Source organism: Canis lupus, chromosome X, assembly GCF_048164855.1.
Source record: "Canis lupus baileyi chromosome X, mCanLup2.hap1, whole genome shotgun sequence".
NCBI classification, from domain to species: Eukaryota; Metazoa; Chordata; class Mammalia; order Carnivora; family Canidae; genus Canis; species Canis lupus.
This window is the reverse complement of record NC_132876.1, coordinates 49,317,315-49,338,412: the sequence shown is the minus strand read 5'-3', so window position 1 is coordinate 49,338,412 and position 21,098 is coordinate 49,317,315. Positions and strand designations below refer to the sequence as shown.

Here is a 21,098-nt window from a genome sequence, read left to right as displayed (position 1 = left end):
TTGAAGAAGGTGAACCAAGTATTTACCCTGTCTTGATTGTATCAGTACATCAGGGTAACCAAATAGCTGATAAGAAGTTATTTTTAAGGATGCCTGAGTGGCTCAGCAGTTAGTCGCCTGCCTTTCGCTCAGGGCGTGATCCCAGAGTTCCAGGATCGAGTCCCACATCGGGCTCCCTGCAGGGAGCCTGCTTCTCCCTCTGCCTATGTCTCTCCCTCTCTCTGTGTGTCTCTCATAAAGAAAGAAAAGAAGAGAAAAGAAAAAAGAAAGAAAGAATAAAGGAGGGAGGGAGGAAGATTTTTAGAAGAATTCCAACTAATAAATGAACACATGATAGACTAGGCAATGATCACCAATGACTGTGAAAACCATTAGGTGAAAACCCAACAGGAAAAAAAAGAAAAAAAGAAACCCAACAGGAAATTTTTTAATAAGTGGATCAGGCTGATGACACTGAATCTACTGTTCAATCTTAACATCACTGAAAGAGAGGCCATCAGACACATACACATTAAAAATATTCTCACCTCAAGTTAAATCTGAATCTAATCATCTAGATCTACCAGTTTATAGGGAATACAGGGGACAGAGGAATAACATTAAATGCCATCATGAGAATATAATCAGCAAAATCCAGAAGAAGAGTTTCCACAGAAAACCAATCAGTTTCTTAAAAAAATAAACGGCAAGAACAAAAAAATTAAGAAGGAAGGGTACTCATAAATTAGAAGAGAATGAAAAGACAGGTTATCAAATTCAGACCTTGTCTGAATACTGATTTGAACAAACCAACTATAAAACTCAAATCACTTGGGGCAGCCCCGGTGGCTCAGTGGTTTAGCGCCACCTTCGACCCAGGGCCTGATCCTGGAGACCTTGGGATCGAGTCCCACGTCAGACTCCCTGCATGGAGCCTGCTTCTCCCTCTGACTGTGTCTCTGCCTCTGTGTGTGTGTGTGTGTCTCATGAATAAATAAATAAAATCCTTTAAAAATTTTTTTAAAAAAACTCAAATCACTTATGTGATACACCAGTGTCAAACCTGAACATTTACTGGATATTTGATGATATTATGGGATAAATGTTTATTTCTGGATTTAATGAAGATATGAAGTTATGTTTTAAAAAATTAAGTTCTTTCTTTTAGAACTCACGCTGAGTTCACATTTTATGTGATATAATGTCTGGAATTTGCCTCAAACTAATCCAAATGGGTTGGTGGAATGTGGGATGGGTGAGAGTATAGGTAAAATAAGATTGGACACATACTGTCCAATTTTGAAGCTGGAGAATGGTATATGGGATTCATTATACCATTCTCAAGTACACCTTTATGTTTGCAATTCTTCACAATATAAAATGAAACAAAAATTTGTACAATAAGGGCAAATAAAATCTTAGTACATGTTCTTGACTCAGGAGTGGATATCTACGTGGTCACAGCAACATAACCACTAAATATTAACCAAGAACTGTGCTATAAAAATAGAAAAAGAAGAGTAGTTTGGGAAGAGAGACAAAGTAAGGGAGAGAAATTCTTAGATGCTGTAACTGGAAGCCAACAAATAATATGTCATTTTGATAAAGTAAAATCCATCAGAACCATGTACTATTTAGAAATACAGAAAACCAGAAGAAATAGCTAAAATAATTGCTGTGGTTTCTGGGGAGTAAGACTCAAGAGCAAGGAAGGGTGGGGTGCCTGGGTGGCTCAGGGAGTGTCTGCCTTCGACTCAGGGCGTGATCCCGGGGTCCTGGGATCAAGTCCCACATTGGGCTCCCTGCGGGAAGCCTGCTTCTCCCTCCACCTGTGTCTTTGCCTCTCTCTCTCTCTCTCTCTAATGAATAAATAAATAAAATCTTTTTAAAAAAAAAAAAAGAGCAAGGAAAAAAAAAGAGTAAGGAAGGGTAGGGCAGAGGAGTGCCATTTTTCCTTACTAACCTATTAGTACTAGCTGACTTTTAAAACTATGTCCTTGTATTTCTTTGACAGTATTTTATTTATAGACTGGTTCATAGGTCTTGGTGCTCTGTCAACTCCCATAAAATTCTTATTTTGACTCAAGAGCCAACATTTAAATCTCAAATCGGGGCACACTGGGTTCTCTCATCATCTTAATGGAGTAGAATGTCACTACCAGGAACAGGGTAAGAGAGATGAAGGTAAAATAAAAATAAAGGGCAGCCCCAGTGGCGCAGCAGTTTAGCGCCACCTGCAGCCTGGGGTGTGATCCTGGAGACGGGGGATCGAGTCCCACATCAGGCTCCCTGCATGGAGCCTGCTTCTCCCTCTGCCTGTATCTTTGCCTCTCTCTATATATCTCTCTCTCTGAATAAATAAATAAATCTTTAAAAAAATAAAAATACAAATAAATAAAAATAAAAAGTGAGAACAACCAAGGGCTGTCCATATGGTATTATTTTTATTCCAGTGGGCATCTAGCCTGTATTTGAGTACCTACTGGCTTGGACCATAGGTCCCAATACAGATTTTGCAGGGAAAAGGAATTCCTCTGAATAGATGTGTAGGGCAAACAATTTGCCCAATGGAAGCTGGAAGGGCTAGAAAGTTGAGTAAATATTGCAAAGAGGTGTTCATTCTGGGACACCTGGGTGGTTCAGCGGTTGAGTGTCTGCCTTTGGCTCAGGGCGTAATCCTGGGGTCCAGGGATCGAGTCCTGCATCAGGTTCCCTATAAGGAGCCTGCTTCTCCCTTTGCCTATGTCTCTGCCTCTCTCTCTCTCTCTCTGTGTGTCTCCCATGAATAAAGAAATAAAATCTTTAAAAAAAGAGGTATTCATTCAAACATTTGGTGAGCACTCACTATGTGTATGAATCCATGCCAAGTGCTGGGCTACAAAATTAAATAATACACAGCTGCTAACTCCACAGTCTAGTTCGGGAAGCATTGATGCACAATACAATATGGTATAACAAGGGGAGTAACAATAAGCAATGGGGGATATAAGAGTACAGAAAGGAGAAATCCCTGATCAGACTGAGAAGTAAGATATGGTTTTCTATAGGATCTACTGCTTGAAATGAATCTTTGAAAATAAGCAGAAGCCCAGAGAAGACTGAGGGCACTGTGGAGAAAGGACAGTCTCAGGCAAAAGGGAGACTGATCAGGATAACTTTAGTTCCATGTGAATGGAAAGAGGAAACCACATGAGGATGTGGCAGAAGAGGCCAAGGAACTTCTTATGAAGATCCACCAGTGCAAAGGTAACAAATTTAAGCTTTACTCTAAAAGCTATTGGATAACTATGGAAGAATTTTAAGCAAGATTGCAGTATGATTTTATTTGCATCTTAAGGACGCCTCAGGCTGCAGTGTATAGAGTAAGCCAAGGTAGGGGCTGGAACTAGTGAGACCAGTTTGGAGGCTGCTATATAAGTTTAGGCAAGAGAAGATGGTAGCTTAGAATAGAGTGGTGGTGGTGGTGGTATAATGGTAGAAATAGAAGAGGGTGGACTCAAGGTATTTTTAGAAAGGAAAATTGACAGGACTTGGAGACTGATCAGATGTGGCTGAGGGGGAAGGTGGGGATTAAGACACAGGAGTGTAGGATGACATGTTTGTAGCACATGGTGCTACCATTTACTAAGGTGAGAAAAAAGAAGCATATTCTGAAAGAGAAGATGATAGTTTAAGGCAGTGTTTCTCATCTGGAGGTAACGGTGCCCCCCATGAGACATCTGGAGACAATTTTGGTTGTAACAACTAATGGTATCTTGTAGGCAGAGGCCCACAAGATACTGCTAAAGTCCTATAATGCACCTAACAGCTCCACACAACAACACAAAAAATGATCCAACTCAAAATGTCAATAGTGCAGAAGCTGAGAAACCTTGATCAGCAATGCTGATTTGAAGAGCTCTGCAGGCCAGCTAAGTAAGTTTTGTAGCCTTTTAGAAATGCAACTCCTAAAGCTCAAGAGGGAGCCAGAATACAAATATAAATTTAGGAGTTATCAATTTGCAGGTGGTCATTCCAGTCATCAACTATACTTGGGTACAATTTCCCATGAATATATTTGAAAAGAAGAAAATATATTTGAAAGAAGAAGGCCAAGGACAGAGTCCTGGGAGATACCAATACTTATAGTAGCAAAGGAGGAAAGAAAAAGATCCCATGGGAAAGATTAAGAAGTGGCCAGCAAGATAGGAGGAAAACCATCAGAGAAAGGAATCATGGAAATCAAAGATAGCGTTTCAAGGAAGGAAATAAGAAAAATAAGTGGTAAAAAAAAAAAAAAGAAAAAGAAGTGGTGTCAAAGGCAGAGAAAAGTTGAGGAAGTTAGGGAAAGTTTCCATTGGATTTGGCACAGTAGTGGTCACTGATGACTGTGACAAGATCAATTTCTATGAAATGTTAAGGACAGAAGAACCATGACATTTTTTTAAAAGATGGGAGACATTTAATATGTTTATGAACTAAAAAAAAGAGCCAATAGAAGTCATAGACAAGGAGGTACAGAAACAGAAGAAAGAGGGTATGCAATGAAGGAGCAAGAATTTAAAGAAGGGAGGAGAGGAGTCCAAGATGGTGTTTCAAGGAGGAAGGATAGCCTTAAACAGGGGAAGGACCAATCACCTCTTTCACTGAGATAGGAGGAAAGAAGGGATAAGATTTCAGTGAAAATGGCAGACGTTAAGAGAAGAAGCTAAAGGAGTTCTCATGTGATGGCCTTAATTTTCCGGGGAAGAATTAGGTACAATTAGGGAAAGGGTAGAAGTGATGGGGTAAGGAATTGAGAGGTAAAAGTTTAGAAAAACCACTTGAGAGAATGGGAGAAGAAGCTGATGAAGGAAGATTTCTGGAGAACAATTCTACAAAGGAAGATGCATCCTAGCAGGGAAATCTTGGAGGTCAAGATGTATTCTATTAGAAGGCATGGCCCAAGTGTCAGGAACTTAAATCCTTAGGAGGGTGGGTGCTGGTAAGGACCAACAGGGAACAAGAGTGTCAGCTGGGAGTCCTGTTCAGTCCTCATGAGCAAGGCTTTTGACTTGTTTTTTTAAGTTCCACAAGGGCAGGTACCATGCCTGTTTGTGTCATCATTGGATCCCCAGCACCTAGCACAGTGCCCAACGCATAGTAGGCACTCAATAAATAGTAGGTGCACGAAAAAGAAGGAAATAGAAATGTCTTAGAGGCCAACCTCATGATGTAGATGCCATACCACTTACATCTCTCATGATATCCCTCAGTTCTGTTCTGCAGAAAACACTAGCCTTCCAAATATTTCAGACACTTGGCCATTTGTTACGCTGCCCTCATCAGTACCTCTTTTTCCTAATACTTCCTTCTTATTAAATTCCTTGGATGTCTGACATGAGTGATAATGGATGAGGTTCTCTCTCCTGCCTTCCACCCTCCCTAAAATAAAACATTGGCAATGTTCTCTCCATGTTACAAGGTATGCTTTCAGAACAGAGCTCCTCCTCCCCTGTAGCACTAGAAGCTGCTCTATTATTAAAACGTCAGGAAAACAAAAAAAAACAAAACAAAACAAAAAAATGTCAAAGACACTATGGTTAGACTGCAATGCCTAGGGTCATCTTCAACCAGCCTTTGTTCTTCATTACCTAGGCCACTTGATTGTGTTTTTCAGGGATGTTCTTCAGATGGTTAGAGGGTACACAAACGATGTTTCTGTCTAAAGAAAAGAGAAAGGATTTGATTTCTATGGTTTTCTTGATGAAAGATTATTTAGAAAATAATGTCTGGCAATTCAAACTCCCTCCTTTCAGAGGCATATGCAGATACAAAGGAATACCTAATTCAAGCTCAAGGCCACTTCTCAAAAACCTGTTTCCTGGCCTAGCCATTACAAAACTTATTCCTAATAGAACAAGTCTGCAATATTTTCTCTCATGCCACAAATGCACAATATGACAAGGTCTGCTTTCTGTTCATATTTTAAGAGGGAAATAAAATGTAACTGGTTTTGTTTTTGTTACTGAATAATAGAACACTGACGTCATAGACTCATTTAATTCAGCACACAGGCAGGCGAGGAAGAGCCAAGTGCCTGCCCTAATGAACTGTAGTTTAAGGCATATGGGTATTAAACAGTGTGACTAATATAAAATGATGGTGTTTCAAGTGGATTTATTGAAAAGCAGCAAATGGAAACTTCAGGAATGGAATCTGGGAATGGGTACTGGGATTAAGTCTCAGAAACATACCATTGTGATTTCCCTGACCACCACTCACCTCCTCTACCAATTACTTTAAGACATATTTATCACAGAAAGCTCTAGTTTTCAGAGATCTGGAGATATGAAATATAAAAGGTGGGGCACCTGGGTAGCTTGGTGGTTGAGGGTCTGCCTTTGGCTCAGGTCGTGATCCCAGGGTCCTGGGATCGAGTCCCACATCAGGCTCCCCACAAGGAGCCTCCTTCTCCCTCTCCCTATGTCTCTGTCTCTCTATGTGTCTCTCATAAACAAATAAATAAAATCTTCTTTAAAAAAAGAAAGGAAGGAAGAAAACAAAAGAAAGAAAAGAAAAGAAAAGAAAAGAAAAGAAAGAGAAAGAAAGAAAGAAAGAAAGAAAGAAAGAAAGAAAGAAAGAAAGAAAGAAAGAAAAAGAAAAGAAAAGAAAGGGAAGGGAAGGGAAGGGAAGGGAAGGGAAGGGAAGGGAAGGGAAGGGAAGGGAAGGGAAGGGAAGGGAAGGGGGGGAGGGAAGGAGGAAGGAAGGAAGGAAGGAAGGAAGGAAGGAAGGAAGGAAGGAAGGAAGGAAGGAAGGAAGGAAGGAAGGAATGACTCTCGGGTTGCCTGGGTGACTCAGTGGGTTAAACATCTGCCTTCAGCTCAGGTCATAATCTCACGGTCCTGGGATCGAGCCCTGCATCAGGCTCCTTGCTCACTGGGGAGTCTGCTTTTCCCTCTCCCTCTGCCCCTCCTCCCCACACATGCTATCGCTCTCTCTTTCTCTCTCTCAAATGAATAAATAAAATCTAAAACAACAATAAAAAAAGGCAATTCTCTAATAAAGAGGAGACTGTTCCCAGTATGGAAAGGTGCATAAAATGATAATGACAATGGTAAGTGGACAGTGGCAACAACATTAACATTTACTAAGTGTCAACTGGAGTTCAAGCATATATGACTTTTATTTTTTTAAGGTGTATTTATTTATTCATGAGAGACACACAGAGACAGAGACATAGGCAGAGGGAGAAGCAGACCCTTCACAGGGAGCCGGAGGCAGGACTCAATCCTGGATCCCAGGATCACACCCTGAGCCAAAGCAGATGCTCAACTGCTGAGCCACCCAGGTGTCCCCACATATGGCTTTTAGAAAAAAGTGTGAAGGTTGTGATTCCTAGTAATATGTGACAATGACTACCTGCCCAAAAGCATCCAAAATCAACTCTGTGATCACGTTCCGCATCAAACACTTCATCCTTCTCCTTTAAGGCAGCCGTATTTTCCATTCTTCTCCACCCCCACTAACACCGTTCCTGCACCTTCCCTCTCCTCTCAGCCCTTGGTTTGTTATTTCTACTAGTCATGGCCTTCAACTGAATTCTCCAAGTTCCCAAGTAGTACCCCCATGGTCTTTGTATTGCCATCTGGACCTCAGTTCACAGAGAAGGTGGACTTATTTTGGTAGCCATTGATGACAGGTTGCAGAAGGCAGGGCAGGAGAAGCACAACAGGACAAATGAAACCAAAGAGAACATCAATAAAAGGAATGTAAGAAGGTCCTCTAGATGAGGACAAGTAAATGTGCTTGCTTGAAGGTTATTGCCTATGTGAGAGTCCATAGCTGAGGTCAAGACACTTCACAGACACTCCATAGTGAAAAGGAGTTTCAATCTTGCCATGAAGCAGGGGTTAGCAAACTTTACTAGGAAAGGGCCAGATAACAAGTTATTGTAAGTTTTGCAAGTCATATGGTCCTTGTCACAACTACTTAATTCTGCCATGTAGTGTAAAAGCAGCCACGGACAGTCCATAAACAAGTGAGCTCAGCTGTGTTCAAATAAAACTTTACAAAATAAAGCAGGGCTGGAAGACAGTTACGGCCTAAGGGCCATAGTTTGCCAACTCTGCCATAAATTAAGTTCTACCTCTCTGAGGCCTCATTAGGTTTCCAAAGTCTGAAATCTTTCTAGAGGTTAACACTGTAGTGGTTGAGAAAGTGAGCTTTACATCAAATTAGACCTGAGTGTGAACCTCAGCTCTGGCACTTTCTAGATGTGTGTCCTTGGGCAAATCACTTAATTTCTCTGAATCCCAACATCTTCAGCTGTAAAATGATAATGCTGACCCCTCAGGGTGACTATAAACAGTAAACTAGACAATGACACATGTTAATCACTTAGCACAGGGCCTGGTCCCCAGAAAGTGCCCAGTAGGTACTGGCTGATATTATTAGTTATTAAGGGGACTTAGTAGATAAAGAAAGGGAAGTGAGAGCTTACAGAGGATATAATAGGATGGAAAAGACAACAGAGCCCCTCAGCTCTGGGTACAGATGTTGTCACATTGACTCCATTGAGCTTTTGGAAGTAAGACTCTAGTCTCTATAAAATTTTCTTCTGAGCTTCAAATTTCACCTGCAAAAGAAAAGGACTTATGCAGTATCACCTCAAAGAAAGGAAAACAAAGAGGAAAAGAAAAGGCTGTCCCACAGATTCCTGGGTTTTGGTCTTAGCAGACAAGAAATCCATAATGATGTGCCAGCAGTAGACCTAAGAAGGTATTGGGAGAAAGGTCAAGAGTGAGCTCTTGTGTAAGCTCTTCATTTTATCTGATCTTTCAGTTTGAACACTCAAGCTATAGGTCAGTGCTGGGATAATGGAAATGTTTTATGTTGGTATTATGTTCTATATACTATGGTAACCACTAGCCACATGTGGCTAATGAGCACTTTAAATGAGGCTCATGTGACGAGGAACTGAATTTTTAGTCTCATTTAATTTTAGTTAACTTATACAGTCATCTCTGCTATAAGAGGACAGAAGCATTTTTATGCTATGCAAAATCACACAAAAGAAATCATTGAACATTAATAGAGTACTAATACACAGAATTGCTGAATCACTATACTGTATGCTGGAAACTAATTTAATACTGTTGTTTAACTATACTGGAATTAAAATTAAAAAAAAAAAGAAATCACAGGGCTCATGAGAAAAAAGGGGTTAGGCACACATTCCAAAACTTTATCAGTAATGCACATAAAAGAGAAAGGAACCTAACATAACAGGTAATATAGTTTTACATGTTAAATGGTTAAGGAATTTATAGATACATACTACAGGAAGAATGACTCTTTGCCCTGACAAAGACCTTAAGTTTGCTTATGGAAGTGGCTATCCAGGGATCCCTGGGTGGCGCAGCGGTTTAGCGCCTGCCTTTGGCCCAGGGCGCGATCCTGGAGACCCGGGATCGAATCCCACATCAGGCTCCCGGTGCGTGGAGCCTGCTTCTCCCTCTGCCTATGTCTCTGCCTCTCTCCTCTCTCTCTCTGTGTGCCTATCATAAATAAATAAAAATTAAAAAAAAAAAAAAGGAAGTGGCTGTCCACTTGTAAGTTACCATGAAGTGGTGAAAGAAGGGTTATGTGTCACACAGAAAGACCTAGCAGCAGATGTGGATGAGTGTGGCTCATAACATGCTCAGTGAACTGTGGGAACCCGTAGATGTTTGAGGGGTGTGTGCGTGTTCATTTTATGTATGCTTATGCAGCTCAGTTCTGCTGGGTGCAGTTTGCTTCTTTCATCTGGTATTTCTCGCCGACGAAATCACTTCTAAGTCAACGTGATATTTGCATTATGTTCAAATTGTTCCCTGATCTATCAATTCCTTGGAATAAATGTGTGCTTTTAAAACAAGCATTAGGGATCCCTGGGTGGCGCAGTGGTTTGGCGCCTGCCTTTGGCCCAGGGCGCGATCCTGGAGACCCGGGATCGAATCCCACATCGGGCTCCCGGTGCATGGAGCCTGCTTCTCCCTCTGCCTGTGTCTCTGCCTCTCTCTCTCTCTGTGACTATCATGAATAAATAAATAAAATCTTTAAAAAAATAAAAAATAAAAAAATAAAACAAGCATTACAGCAGAATTGACTGTATTTAAAATCAAATAGTCACTTGTAGCTAGTGGCTACCAGGCTGGAAAGTGCAGCTATATAAAGCACTCATACATACAGAGCTATAGGAATAACAAAAAGGCAAGGGAGAAAGGAAACAGGCATTTTGATATATGGCTCCAGAGTTTGGAAGACATAACAGGTGCAAAGTTAAAATTTTGGATTCATATTACTCAGCCACCAAAAAGAATGAAATCTTGCCACTTGCAACGATGTGGATGGAACTAGAGAGTATTATGCTAAGGGAAATAAGTCAGCCAGAGAAAGACAAATATCATATGATTTCACTCATGTGGAATTTAAGAAACAAAACAGATGAACATAGGAGAAGGGAAGGAAAAATAAGATGAAAACAGACAGGGAGGCGAACCACAAGAGACTCAACTCTAGGATACAAACCGAAGGTTGCTGGAGGGGAGGTGGGTGAAGGGACGGGGTAACTGGGTGATGGGCATTAAGGATGGCACTTGAAATAATGAGCACTAAGTGTTGTATGCAACTGATGAATCACTAAATTCTACCTCTGAAATTAATAGTACAGTATATGTTAATATAAAAAATAAATACATTTGAAAAAAAAAACTTTTCAGATTCCTTAGCATGTTGATTTTAAGCACACACTTAATTTTTAAGTTACAGCATCTGGGTAGAGCTGTCCAGTCAAGCTTCCTATATGTCTGGCACTATTCATCCTGATGGAAGTAAGGAGTGAAAACTCAAGCTGGGAGAGTACCTGGGTGGCTCAGTGGGTTAAGTGTCTGCCTTCAGCTCAGGTCATGATCTCAGGGTCCTGGAATCGAGCCCCTCATCAGGCTCTCTGGTCTCAGGGAGGGAATCTGCTTCTCCCTCTCCCTCTGCTCCTCCCCATTGCTTGTGTGCTCTCTCTCTCTCTGTCCCAAATAAATAAAATCTTAAAAAAAAAGAAAACTTAAGCTGGGTACCAACCTTGATCTGTTCCTCACAGCTCAGTCTCCAGAGTGGTGTCACAACATAGGCCAGCCTTAAAAAAAAATTCAGGCACTTCATTTTGTGTGTGTGTGTGTGTGTGTGTGTATACTGGGCACCTACTATGCATAAGTACTTCCTGCCACCATTTTCTCTGGCATTTTACTTATTCAGAAACCTAACTCTAATGCCCCTGGGGAGATACAGTCTGGGAGAAGAGCCCATTTTGGCGCTGTCTACTTAACAAAGCAGAACAGATGGGCAAACTTAATATAAGAAAAAATCCAGATTTATCAGGAGGTAATTAATCATATTACAAAAGGCTTCACTGTTGGCTTCCTTTAAATAGCTCACCTCCCTAATGCTTTTAAAATATAATTTGATTTAGAAAATACATTCGTTGTATAAAATGAGGTATATTTGTGTTTGCATGGCTGCAAGGGGACTATTCATTTGTAAGCCATCTGATGTCTCTGGATTCCTGGTTTTCAGCATACCTGCCCTGGACCTTTATAGAGACAAGGTCCTACTTTAATACCTCATTTCTGTGAAAAAACACACTTAAAGACAAAGAGAGTATTTTCTGCCATCACAAAGCATTTCCACCAACATTCTTCAGATGTCTTCAAATTTGCCCTTGGTATCCTACCTTAGGTACCCCCTTGAATCCTTGCAATGCCATGTTACATCAGGAATACAGAATTTTAGTAAGCCCAGGGATTCAAACTTGCTAATGAGAAAGGATATCAGCCTGGGCCTTACCTTTCCTGCCAGGAACCATTAGGTGGTCCAACATGGTTTGATTTCTTCTAACTTTTTTGCCCTCTTTGACACTTCTTGGCTATCACGTAAGTGAAGTTTCCCTTACATGCTGAGCTCTTAAAGAGCTGTGACCAACCTGGAGGTTTTGTGGCACACCAGGGGAGTAATCTTGGTTTGGAGAGAAGACCCACCCTGGAGAAGAAACACCTCGGGCTATGCATTAGGACTCTTTTCATAATACCTGCCAACCACAGAAACACTGAAATTCACCTGCATGAAAGGTGAACAAACAGAAGTTGAGAAACAGAAGCACAACTCACAAACCCCTTCATTCAATTACAAACCCTTATGGAGGGACAACTGAGTAGCTCAGTGGTTGAGCGTCTGCTTTTGGCTCAGGTCGTGATTCTAGGGTCCTGGGATCGAGTTCCGTGGGAGCCTACTTCTCCCTCTACCTATGTCTCTGCTTCTCTCTCTGTGTCTCTCATGAAGAAATAAGTAAAATCTTTAAAGAAAAAACCCTTATGGAAGCTCAGCATGTAGCACACTGCCTGTCACAGAGTCAACCCTTGGTAAAAGCAGGCCTGCTGAATGGTACTGCATGTCAAGTACTGGCTTAGGTTCCCAAAATAAAAAGATGAGGGAAATAGACTCTTGTCCTCCAGAGATGTGTTTGACTCCCTGGATACACTTCTATGGCTAGTCCCTCTCTATATCCTAGCCTCCCACTCAAAAACCAATCAGTCGTCAACTAACACTTAGAAAGTGCTAATGATGTGCAAGACACCGTGCCACACAACATAGTGAAAGGGTTACAAAGGTTACAATCGAATTGAGAAGGGGACACCTGGGTGGTTCAGCAGTTGAGCGTCTGCCTTTGGCTCAGGGCATGATCCCGGACTTCCGGGGTCAAGTCCCACATCGGGCTCCCTGCATGGAGCCTGCTTCTCCCTCTGCCTGTGTCTCTGCCTTTCTCTCTCTGTGTGTCTCTCATGAATAAATAAATAAAACCTTTAAAAAATCTAATAAAGAAGATCAAGTGCAGATGCAGGAAAAGATGGTAATAAATAACACAATATGCTTAGGTCCTGACTAATGCTCAGGAAAAGCTTCCCAGAGCAGGTAAGCCTTGCACCAGGTCTTAAAGGATGGCAGGGAGGTGAATCAGATAAACATCTGGGCAATGGCTAAGTCAGTCTGGCTAAAATAGTAGTTCATTTTAGGGAACAGTGTAAATGAGGTTGAAAATTTACATCAAAGTGAGATCTGGAAAAACTTTAATGTCTGATTAAAATATGGACTTTATTATGAAGGCAACAATGGGTTGATGGTGGCTTTACATAGTGAAATAAAGATGAAATAGGGAGGTTGGGGCGCCTGGGTGACTCAGTGTGTTGAGTGTCTGCCTTTAGCTTGGGTCATGATCCTTGGGTCAAGGGATTGGGCCCTGCACTGGGCTCCTTGCTCAGTGGGGAGTCTGTTTCTCCCTCTGCCCCCTATCCTCTGCTCATGTTCTCTGGCTCTCTCTCCTCTCTCAAATAAATAAATAAATAATAAAATATTTTTAAAAAGGAACAGGGAAGATAATGAAAAGCTTCAACGACAGGGATGTCCACTGTTATTCAACAAAGTACTGGAAGTCTTACCCTCAGCAATCAGACAACAAAAAGAAATAAAAGGCATCCAAATCAGCAAAGAAGTCAAAATCTCACTCTTCACAGACAACATGATACTTTATGAAGAAAACCCAAAAAAATCTACAAAAAAATTGCAAGAACCAATACAGGAATCCAGCAAATTTGCAAGGTATAAAATCAATGGTCAATGCACAGAAGTCAGTTGCATTTCTATATACTAACAAAGAGACAGAAGAAAGAGAAATCAAGTAATCGATCCCACTTACAATTGCACCAAAACCACAAGATACCTAGGAATAAACCTAACCAAAGAGGCAAAAGATTTGTACTCAGAAAACTATAGACCACTCATGAAAGAAATTGAGGAAGACACAAAGCAATGGAAAAACACTCCATGCTTATGGATTGAAAGAATAAATATTGTTAAAATGTCTATGCTACCTAAAGCAATCTGCACATGCAATGCAATAATACCATCAGCACTTTTCAGAGTTGGAAAAAACAATCCTAAAATTTGTATAGAAACAGAAAAGACCCTGAACAGGCAAAGGAATGTTGAAAAAGAAAACCAGGGCAGCCCCCGTGGCGCAGCGGTTTAGCGCTGCCTGCAGCTGGGGATGTGATCCTAGAGACCTGGGATGGAGTCCCAGGTCGGGCTCCCAGCATGGAGCCTGCTTCTCCCTCTGCCTATGTCTCTGCCTCCCTCTCTCTCTCCCTCTCCCTCTCTCTCTCTCTCTCTCTCTCTGTCTCTATAAATAAATAAATAAATAAATAAATAAATAAATAATCTTAAAGAAAAAGAAAAAGAAAACCAAAGCTAGAGGCATCACAATTCCAGACTTCAAGCTAGATTACAAAGCTGTGATCATCAAGACAGTGTGGTACTAGCACAAAAACAGACACATAAAAAAATAAATAAATAAAAAATAAATAAAATAAAAAATTAAAAAATTAAAATTAAAATAAAAATAAAAAAAAAACCAGACAAACAGACACCTAGGTCAATGGAACAGAATAGAGAATCCAGAAATGGACCCTCAACTCAACTCTAGGGTCAACTAATCTCTGACAAAGCAGGAAAGAATATTCAATTTAAAAAAAAGAGTCTTGGGGCACCTGGGTGGCTTAGCTAAGCATCCATCTTTGGCTCAGGTTGTGATCCTGGAGTCCTGGCATTGAGCCCCACATAGCGTTCCCTGTTCCCTACTCAATGGGGAGTCTGCTTCTCCCTCTCCTTCTGACCTTCTGACTTGCTCATGCTCTAGCGTGCACTCTCTCTCTCAAATGAATAAATTTTAAAAATAAAATATATAGGGATCCCTGGGTGGCGCAGCGGTTTAGCGCCTGCCTTTGGCCCAGGGCGCGATCCTGGAGATCCGGGATCGAATCCCACGTCAGGCTCCCAGTGCATGGAGCCTGCTTCTCTCTCTGCCTGTGTCTCTGCCTCTCTCTCTCTCTCACTGTGTGCCTATCATAAATAAATAAAATTAAAAAAAAAATAAATAAAATAAAATATATAAAACAAAAAAGACATTTTCTTCAAGTGATATTGGGAAAACTGGACCACCTTCTTATACCATACACACAAATAGACTCAAAATGGATTAAAGACCTAAATGTGGGGGCCACCTGGGTGGCTCTGTGGTTGAGCCTCTGCCTTTGGGTCAGGGAGTGATCCCAGGGTCCTAGGATGAGTCCTGCATCTGGCTCCCTGCGAAAAGCCTACTTATCCCTCTGCCTATGTCTCTGCCTCTCTCTGTGTTTCTCTCATGAATAAAAAAATAAAATCTTAAAAAAAGACCTAAATGTGAGACAGGAATCCATCAGAATCCTATAAGAGGGGCATCTGGGTGGCTCAGTCTGCCTTTGGCTTGGGTCATGATCCCAGGATCCTGGGATTGGGCCCCCAAGCATTGGGCTCCCCGCAGGGAGCCTGTTGCTCCTGCTCTGGCTGCCCTTTGTGCTCCCTCTCTGCATCAAATAAATAAATAAAATCTTTAAAAAAACATTCTAGAGGAGAACACAGGCAGCAACCCCCTTGACCTCAGCACAGTGACTTCTTGCTAGACAAGTCTCCAAAGGCAAGAGAAACAAAAGCAAAATGAACTATTGGGACTACATCAAGATAAAAAGCTTTTGTACAGCAAAGGAAACAGCCAACAAAACTAAAAGACAACTTATGGAATAGGAAGATATTTGCAAATGTGTTACCAGATAAAGGGCTAGTATCCAAAACCTACAAAGAACTTATCAAACTCAAACACCTCCAAAACACCCAAAAAATCTAGTCAAGCATGGGCAGAAGACATGGACATTTCTCCAAAAAAGACATCCAAATGGCCACAGACATGTGAAAAAATGATCCACATCATTTGATGAGGGAAATACAAACCAAAGCCACAAGATACCACCTCACATGGGTCACAATGGCTAAAATTAACAAGTCAGAAAACAACAGATGTTGGCGAGGATGTGGAAAGAGGGGAACCCTCTTCCACTGTTGGTGGAAATGCAATTTGGGGACTCCTGGATGGCTTAGTGGTTGAGCATCTGACTTTGGCTCAAGGCGTGGTCCCAGAGTCCTGGGATCAAGTCCCACATCTGGCTTCCCTCAAGGAGCCTGCCTCTCCCTCTGCCTGTCTCTCTCATGAATAAATAAATAAATCTTTTAAAAAAGAATATCACTTAGCCATCAAAAAGAATGAAATCCTGACATTTGCAACGATGTGGATGGAACTAGAGGGTATTCTGCTAAGCGAAATAAGTCAAAGAAAGACAAATACCGTATGATTTCACTCATATGTGGAATTTAAGAAACAAAACAGAGATGCCTGAGTGGCTCAGCGGTTGAGGGCCTGCCTTTTTTTCGTATATTTTTTTATTGGAGTTCGATTTGCCAACATATAGCATAATACCCAGTGTTCATCACCCAGTCAAGTGTTCCCCTCAGTGCCCATCACCCAGTCTGCGTTTGGCTCAGGGAATGATTCAGGTATCCTGGGACCCAATCCCGCATCAGGCTCCCTGCAGGGAGCCTGCTTCTCCCTCTGCCTGTGTCTCTGCCTCTTTCTGTCTCTCCTGAGTAAATAAATGAATCTTAAAGAAAAAAAAAACAGAGTACATAGGGAAAGGTGAGGAAAAATAAGATGAAAATAGAGAGCAAAAAAAAAAAAATAGAGAGCAAGGCCAATCATTAGAGACTCTTAACTCTAGGAAATAAATAGAGGGTGGCTGGAGGGTAGGTGGGTGGGGAAAAGGGATAATTAGGTGATTGGCATTAAGCACTGGGTATGATAGGTAATGATGAACACTAAATTCTACCCCTGAAACTAATAATATATGTTAAATAATTTGAACATGTAAAGAATTCAAATCAAGAATTTAATTAGATTAATAGAATTAATCTAATTCTAAATCAACTCTAAATCAAGCATTTAATTTAAAAAATAGAGAATAAAAGCAAGTTCAGGGATACCTGGGTTGCTTGCTCAGTCAGGCACCTGACTCTTGGTTTTGGCTCAGGTCATGATCTCATGGGTTATGGGGTCAGGTCCTGCGTTGGGCTCCATGCTCAGCGGAGGGACTGCTTGAAGATTCTGTCTCTCTGCCCCTCTCCTGCTCACAGGTACTCTCGCTCTCTCTCTCAAATAAATAAATCTTTTTTAAAAAAGCAAATTCATGTATGAGGCCTGTGTTTGCAATGGTAAGGAAAATATCTAAATGGAAATGTCTAACAAGTAAGTAAAGAAGCAGTACTACGAGTCATAAGAGAAGTCAGGGTTAGAGATTTGGTCAAGTGTCTAGGTACAAGGTGTAAGATTTAGAAAAAAAGAGAGCTTTCAGGAAAGAGTAAAAGGTCAAATGACTTCACCTGAGAAAAAGGTGCTACTTAGAGAAAAAGAAGAGATGCTGGTGACCCAGGAGAACGTGGAACTTAGAGACCAAGGAAGATGCCTTTAGGTAAAGCACTGAGATATATCCAGTAAGTCCAAGGCCAAAGAAAGAAGGGAAATAAGGCAGCAGTAAGTGGCAGACAGGAGAGACAAATGAAGGTTCGAGATCATAGGTGAGTAGACCCTAGAGTCAGGCAGACCTGGGTGGTCCCCTGGCTCCACCACTTATTAGTTAAGTGGCCTCTGGCAAGTTAATCATTCCCCATGACTTTCCTTTTTTTTCATTCATAAAATGGAGATAGCAATAGCACCCACCTCATAGAGCAGCTTTAAGAGTCAAATAAAGTATAATTAATAAAAAGTACTCAGCAGAAGATTAAGTAGAGATGATGTTTGTAAAGCTCTGCGCACAGCACCCAGTACCAGGCAAAAACTCAGTATGTGTTCATTTTAACTGCTGCGATGTTTAAGGACAGTACAGGACTGGGAGGGGATGGCAATATTGAAGGAGGGGAGCAGGGGGAAGGAAAGGTAGGAGTAACTATAAGGCAAAAGCTGCAAGAGTTAGGACAGGTGAAGGGCTCACTTTGGGAGAAGGAAGGAATCCCTTTGCCCCCAACACAGGACTCAGTGTTGTCTATTTACTTCACGGTGCCTGATCATTGCTATGTAACTTGTTTGAGTACCAAGGACATGTGAATGGACTTGGCTGGACATCTTAATGATGAGCTGTGAAATTACCTTTTAACCCTTGTCCCCTACCTTGGATTACATTCCAATGTTAAATCATACCTTAATTCAAAACACACATACACACGTGTCTCCAATGTATGTAACAGATTTGTTAACAAAGATTCCTCCCCGGCTTTCTCTTATTACTGCGAAATTAGTATGCTATGACCACTAGGTAACTTAAAGGATGCTGACATGGGTGCTGTAATGTCACATACCATTTTGTGTGTTTACAAAGTACCAAAGAAGGGACACCTGGGTGGCTCAGCAGTTAGGCATCTGCCTTTGGCCCAGGGCGTGATCCTGGAGTTCCAGGCTGGAGTCCCGCATCAGGCTCCCTGCATGGAGCTTCCTTCTCCCTCTGCCTGTGTCTCTGCCTCTCTCTCTCTGTGTCTCTCATGAAGGAATAAATAAAATCTTAAAAAAAAAAGTACCAAAGAAAGCAGCTGTCACAACATGGAAGCATTTCAGGGGAACTTCAAATTTCTAACAAAACAGATTTAAGCTGTCCCAAAGTTCAGGTGTTTATATTGATAGCACCCTCCACACAACTCCCAGGAAAAGGCAAATTATTAAGAACATGGGCTTTGGAGTCATATTTTGATCTCAGCTCTGCTGCTCACTAGCTATGACTGTGAGCAAGTTACTTAAGCAAATGTGTCATCATCTATAAAATCAGGACTAGGAACACCTACCTTTCAGGGTTGTGCTAAGAATTAAAGAAGCTCATATATTCGAAGTGCTCAGGATGGTACCTAACACAGCAGGCAATGGACATGTTTCACTGCCCTGCCTTAGGCTCTAATTCAAAGTATATCACTTGATTTCTTTTTTTAATATTTTATTTATTTATTCATGAGAGACACAGAGAGAGAGGCAGAGACACAGGCAGAGGGAGAAGCAGGCTCCATGCAGGGAGCCCGTCATGGGACTCGATCCCAGGTCTCCAGGATCACACCCCAGGCCAAAGGCGGCACTAAACCGCTGAGCCACCCAGGCTGCCCCATACTTGATTTCTTCATGCCTCAACATGTCTGACCTGCAAAACTGGTGGGATGTAATAAAGCATGTGAGTGATGTTAAGTAAAATTATGTGCTGTCAAGTATTTTTTAAGGAAACTTAAAAAAATACAAACAAAAGAACTTTCATAACATTCTGCATTAGTGCCTGCTAGGCTGCGGTGAGCTTAAGGCCTGCCTGGACCCTATTAATATTATTAAAAGTGTGTGGGGATACCTGGGTGGCTCAGCAGTTTAGCGCCTGCCTTCGGCCAGGGGCGTGATCCTGGAGTCGTGATCCTGGAGTCGCGGGATCAAGTCCTGCCTCGGGCTTCCTGCATGGAGCCTGCTTCTCCCTCTGCGTGTGTCTCTGCCTGTCTCTCATGAATAAAATATTTTTTTAAAAAAGTGTGTGATCTGTGATAAACATTTTCCTAAAGTGAATTAAAAGTATGTATTTGATATGAAGAAAAGCCAAAGCTAGAGAGAGGAAATGAGTGAAGAGGTAGGAGACAAAGAATAAGGAAAGGGTAGAGTGGGGGTAGGCTGCAGGGGGAGGGAGTCCTTCTGGTCCAGAAAAGCCCAGTCCCTCCAGGTGACAGAGGATTAAGGAAGCTGCAGGCCCAATTAGGAGTGGCAGAGGAGGGACAGGGGAACTGAGGATTGAAGACAGCTAACCATACCCCATAACATTCAGATTTGAGTGTGTAGGTCCTCTCACTGATGAATACCACCACGACTATGCTCCACTTGCCCTGTACCCCAGCAGTGGGCTCTTGTGCATCTAGGTTTCTTCCTCTAAATTATCAGATATCATCTAAAATAGGGCTGTACTGGGCACCTGTGTGGCTTAGTGGTTGAGTGTCTGCCTTTGGCTCAGGTGCTGGGATCAAGTCCTGCATCAGGCTCCCCATGGGCAGCCTGCTTCTCCCTCTGCCTCTCTCTCTGTGTCTCTCATGAAGGAATAAAATCTTTAAAAAGGGGACGCCTGGGTGGCTCAGCGGTTTAGCACCACCTTTGCCCCAGGGTGTGATCCTGGAGACCTGGGATCCAGTCCCATGTCGGGCTCCCTGCATGGAGTCTGCTTCTCCCTCTGCCTGTGTCTCTGCCTCTCTGTCTGTCATGAATAAGTAAAAATATATGTATTTTTAAAAAAATAAATTTAAAAATAAATAAAGTAGCACTGTACTATTGCAACCAGTCATCTCTCCTGGTAAAGACTCTTTCATCATATTTAGTAATTTCTGTAGTAAAATATATTTTTCAAGGCAGCATAACAATACCAAAGTGAATTATGTTTGTTTCTTGATGTCAGAGGGGGCATCTGCCCACAGAAAAGACTAGTTTCTTTTCAAAGGTGTTCCTATTTTATTTTTTATTTATGATAGTCACAGAGAGAGAGACAGAGACACAGGCAGAGGGAGAAGCAGGCTCCATGCACCGGGAGCCCGATGTGGAATTCGATCCCGGGTCTCCAGGATCGCGCCCTGGGCCAAAGGCGGGCGCTAAACCGCTGAGCCACCCAGGTCAGGGATCCCACGTGTTCCTATTTTAAATAAATGCTCAGGATAAAAAAAAAAGTGTGACATCTGCTCAGTTTTTGCCTCAGGAATTAATCAGAAGGGGACTCAAGAGTCCAGAGCTGCCAGATAGGAGGGTAGACTAAGTCTCTAGGATGGAATAGCTAACCTGCGTGAAATGCTCAGAGGTTCCAATCTCAGACTTATTTGGTAGGTCTGATCCGGGTGGGGCCAAGAAGCTTCTTGGAGGAAAAAACTTACCCACAGACAAGGGTCCTGCTTACACTCTGTTTACATTTCCTTCAGTTAGGCTGGCCCCACACACGGTTCTCAGCTAAACGAGATGGACATAGGGGTGTATTGCTGCGTCCTTCCAGCAATGCACGTTCAATCCGGTCCTTCCCCCACCAGACCCCTTCACCAGCCCCTCCACACCCCTCTTCTTCGGGCAAGTTCCACCCACCGTGTCTGTAGGAAAGACTATCACGGAGTTTGGGCCA

At 42.0% G+C, this 21,098-nt stretch overlaps 1 protein-coding gene across 1 annotated transcript in view; it reads right to left on the bottom strand.

Annotated features, from left to right (window-relative positions):
• Positions 1-21,098, bottom strand: part of TRMT2B (tRNA methyltransferase 2 homolog B) — a 117,810-nt gene that overhangs the window by 94,559 nt on the left and 2,153 nt on the right. Inside the window, 6 exon segments of the mRNA XM_072817809.1 lie at positions 5,592-5,658; positions 7,536-7,564; positions 7,566-7,641; positions 8,442-8,575; positions 11,056-11,110; positions 11,818-12,076. Of these exon segments, the coding sequence (XP_072673910.1) occupies positions 5,592-5,658; positions 7,536-7,564; positions 7,566-7,641; positions 8,442-8,575; positions 11,056-11,110; positions 11,818-12,076 (620 nt within the window).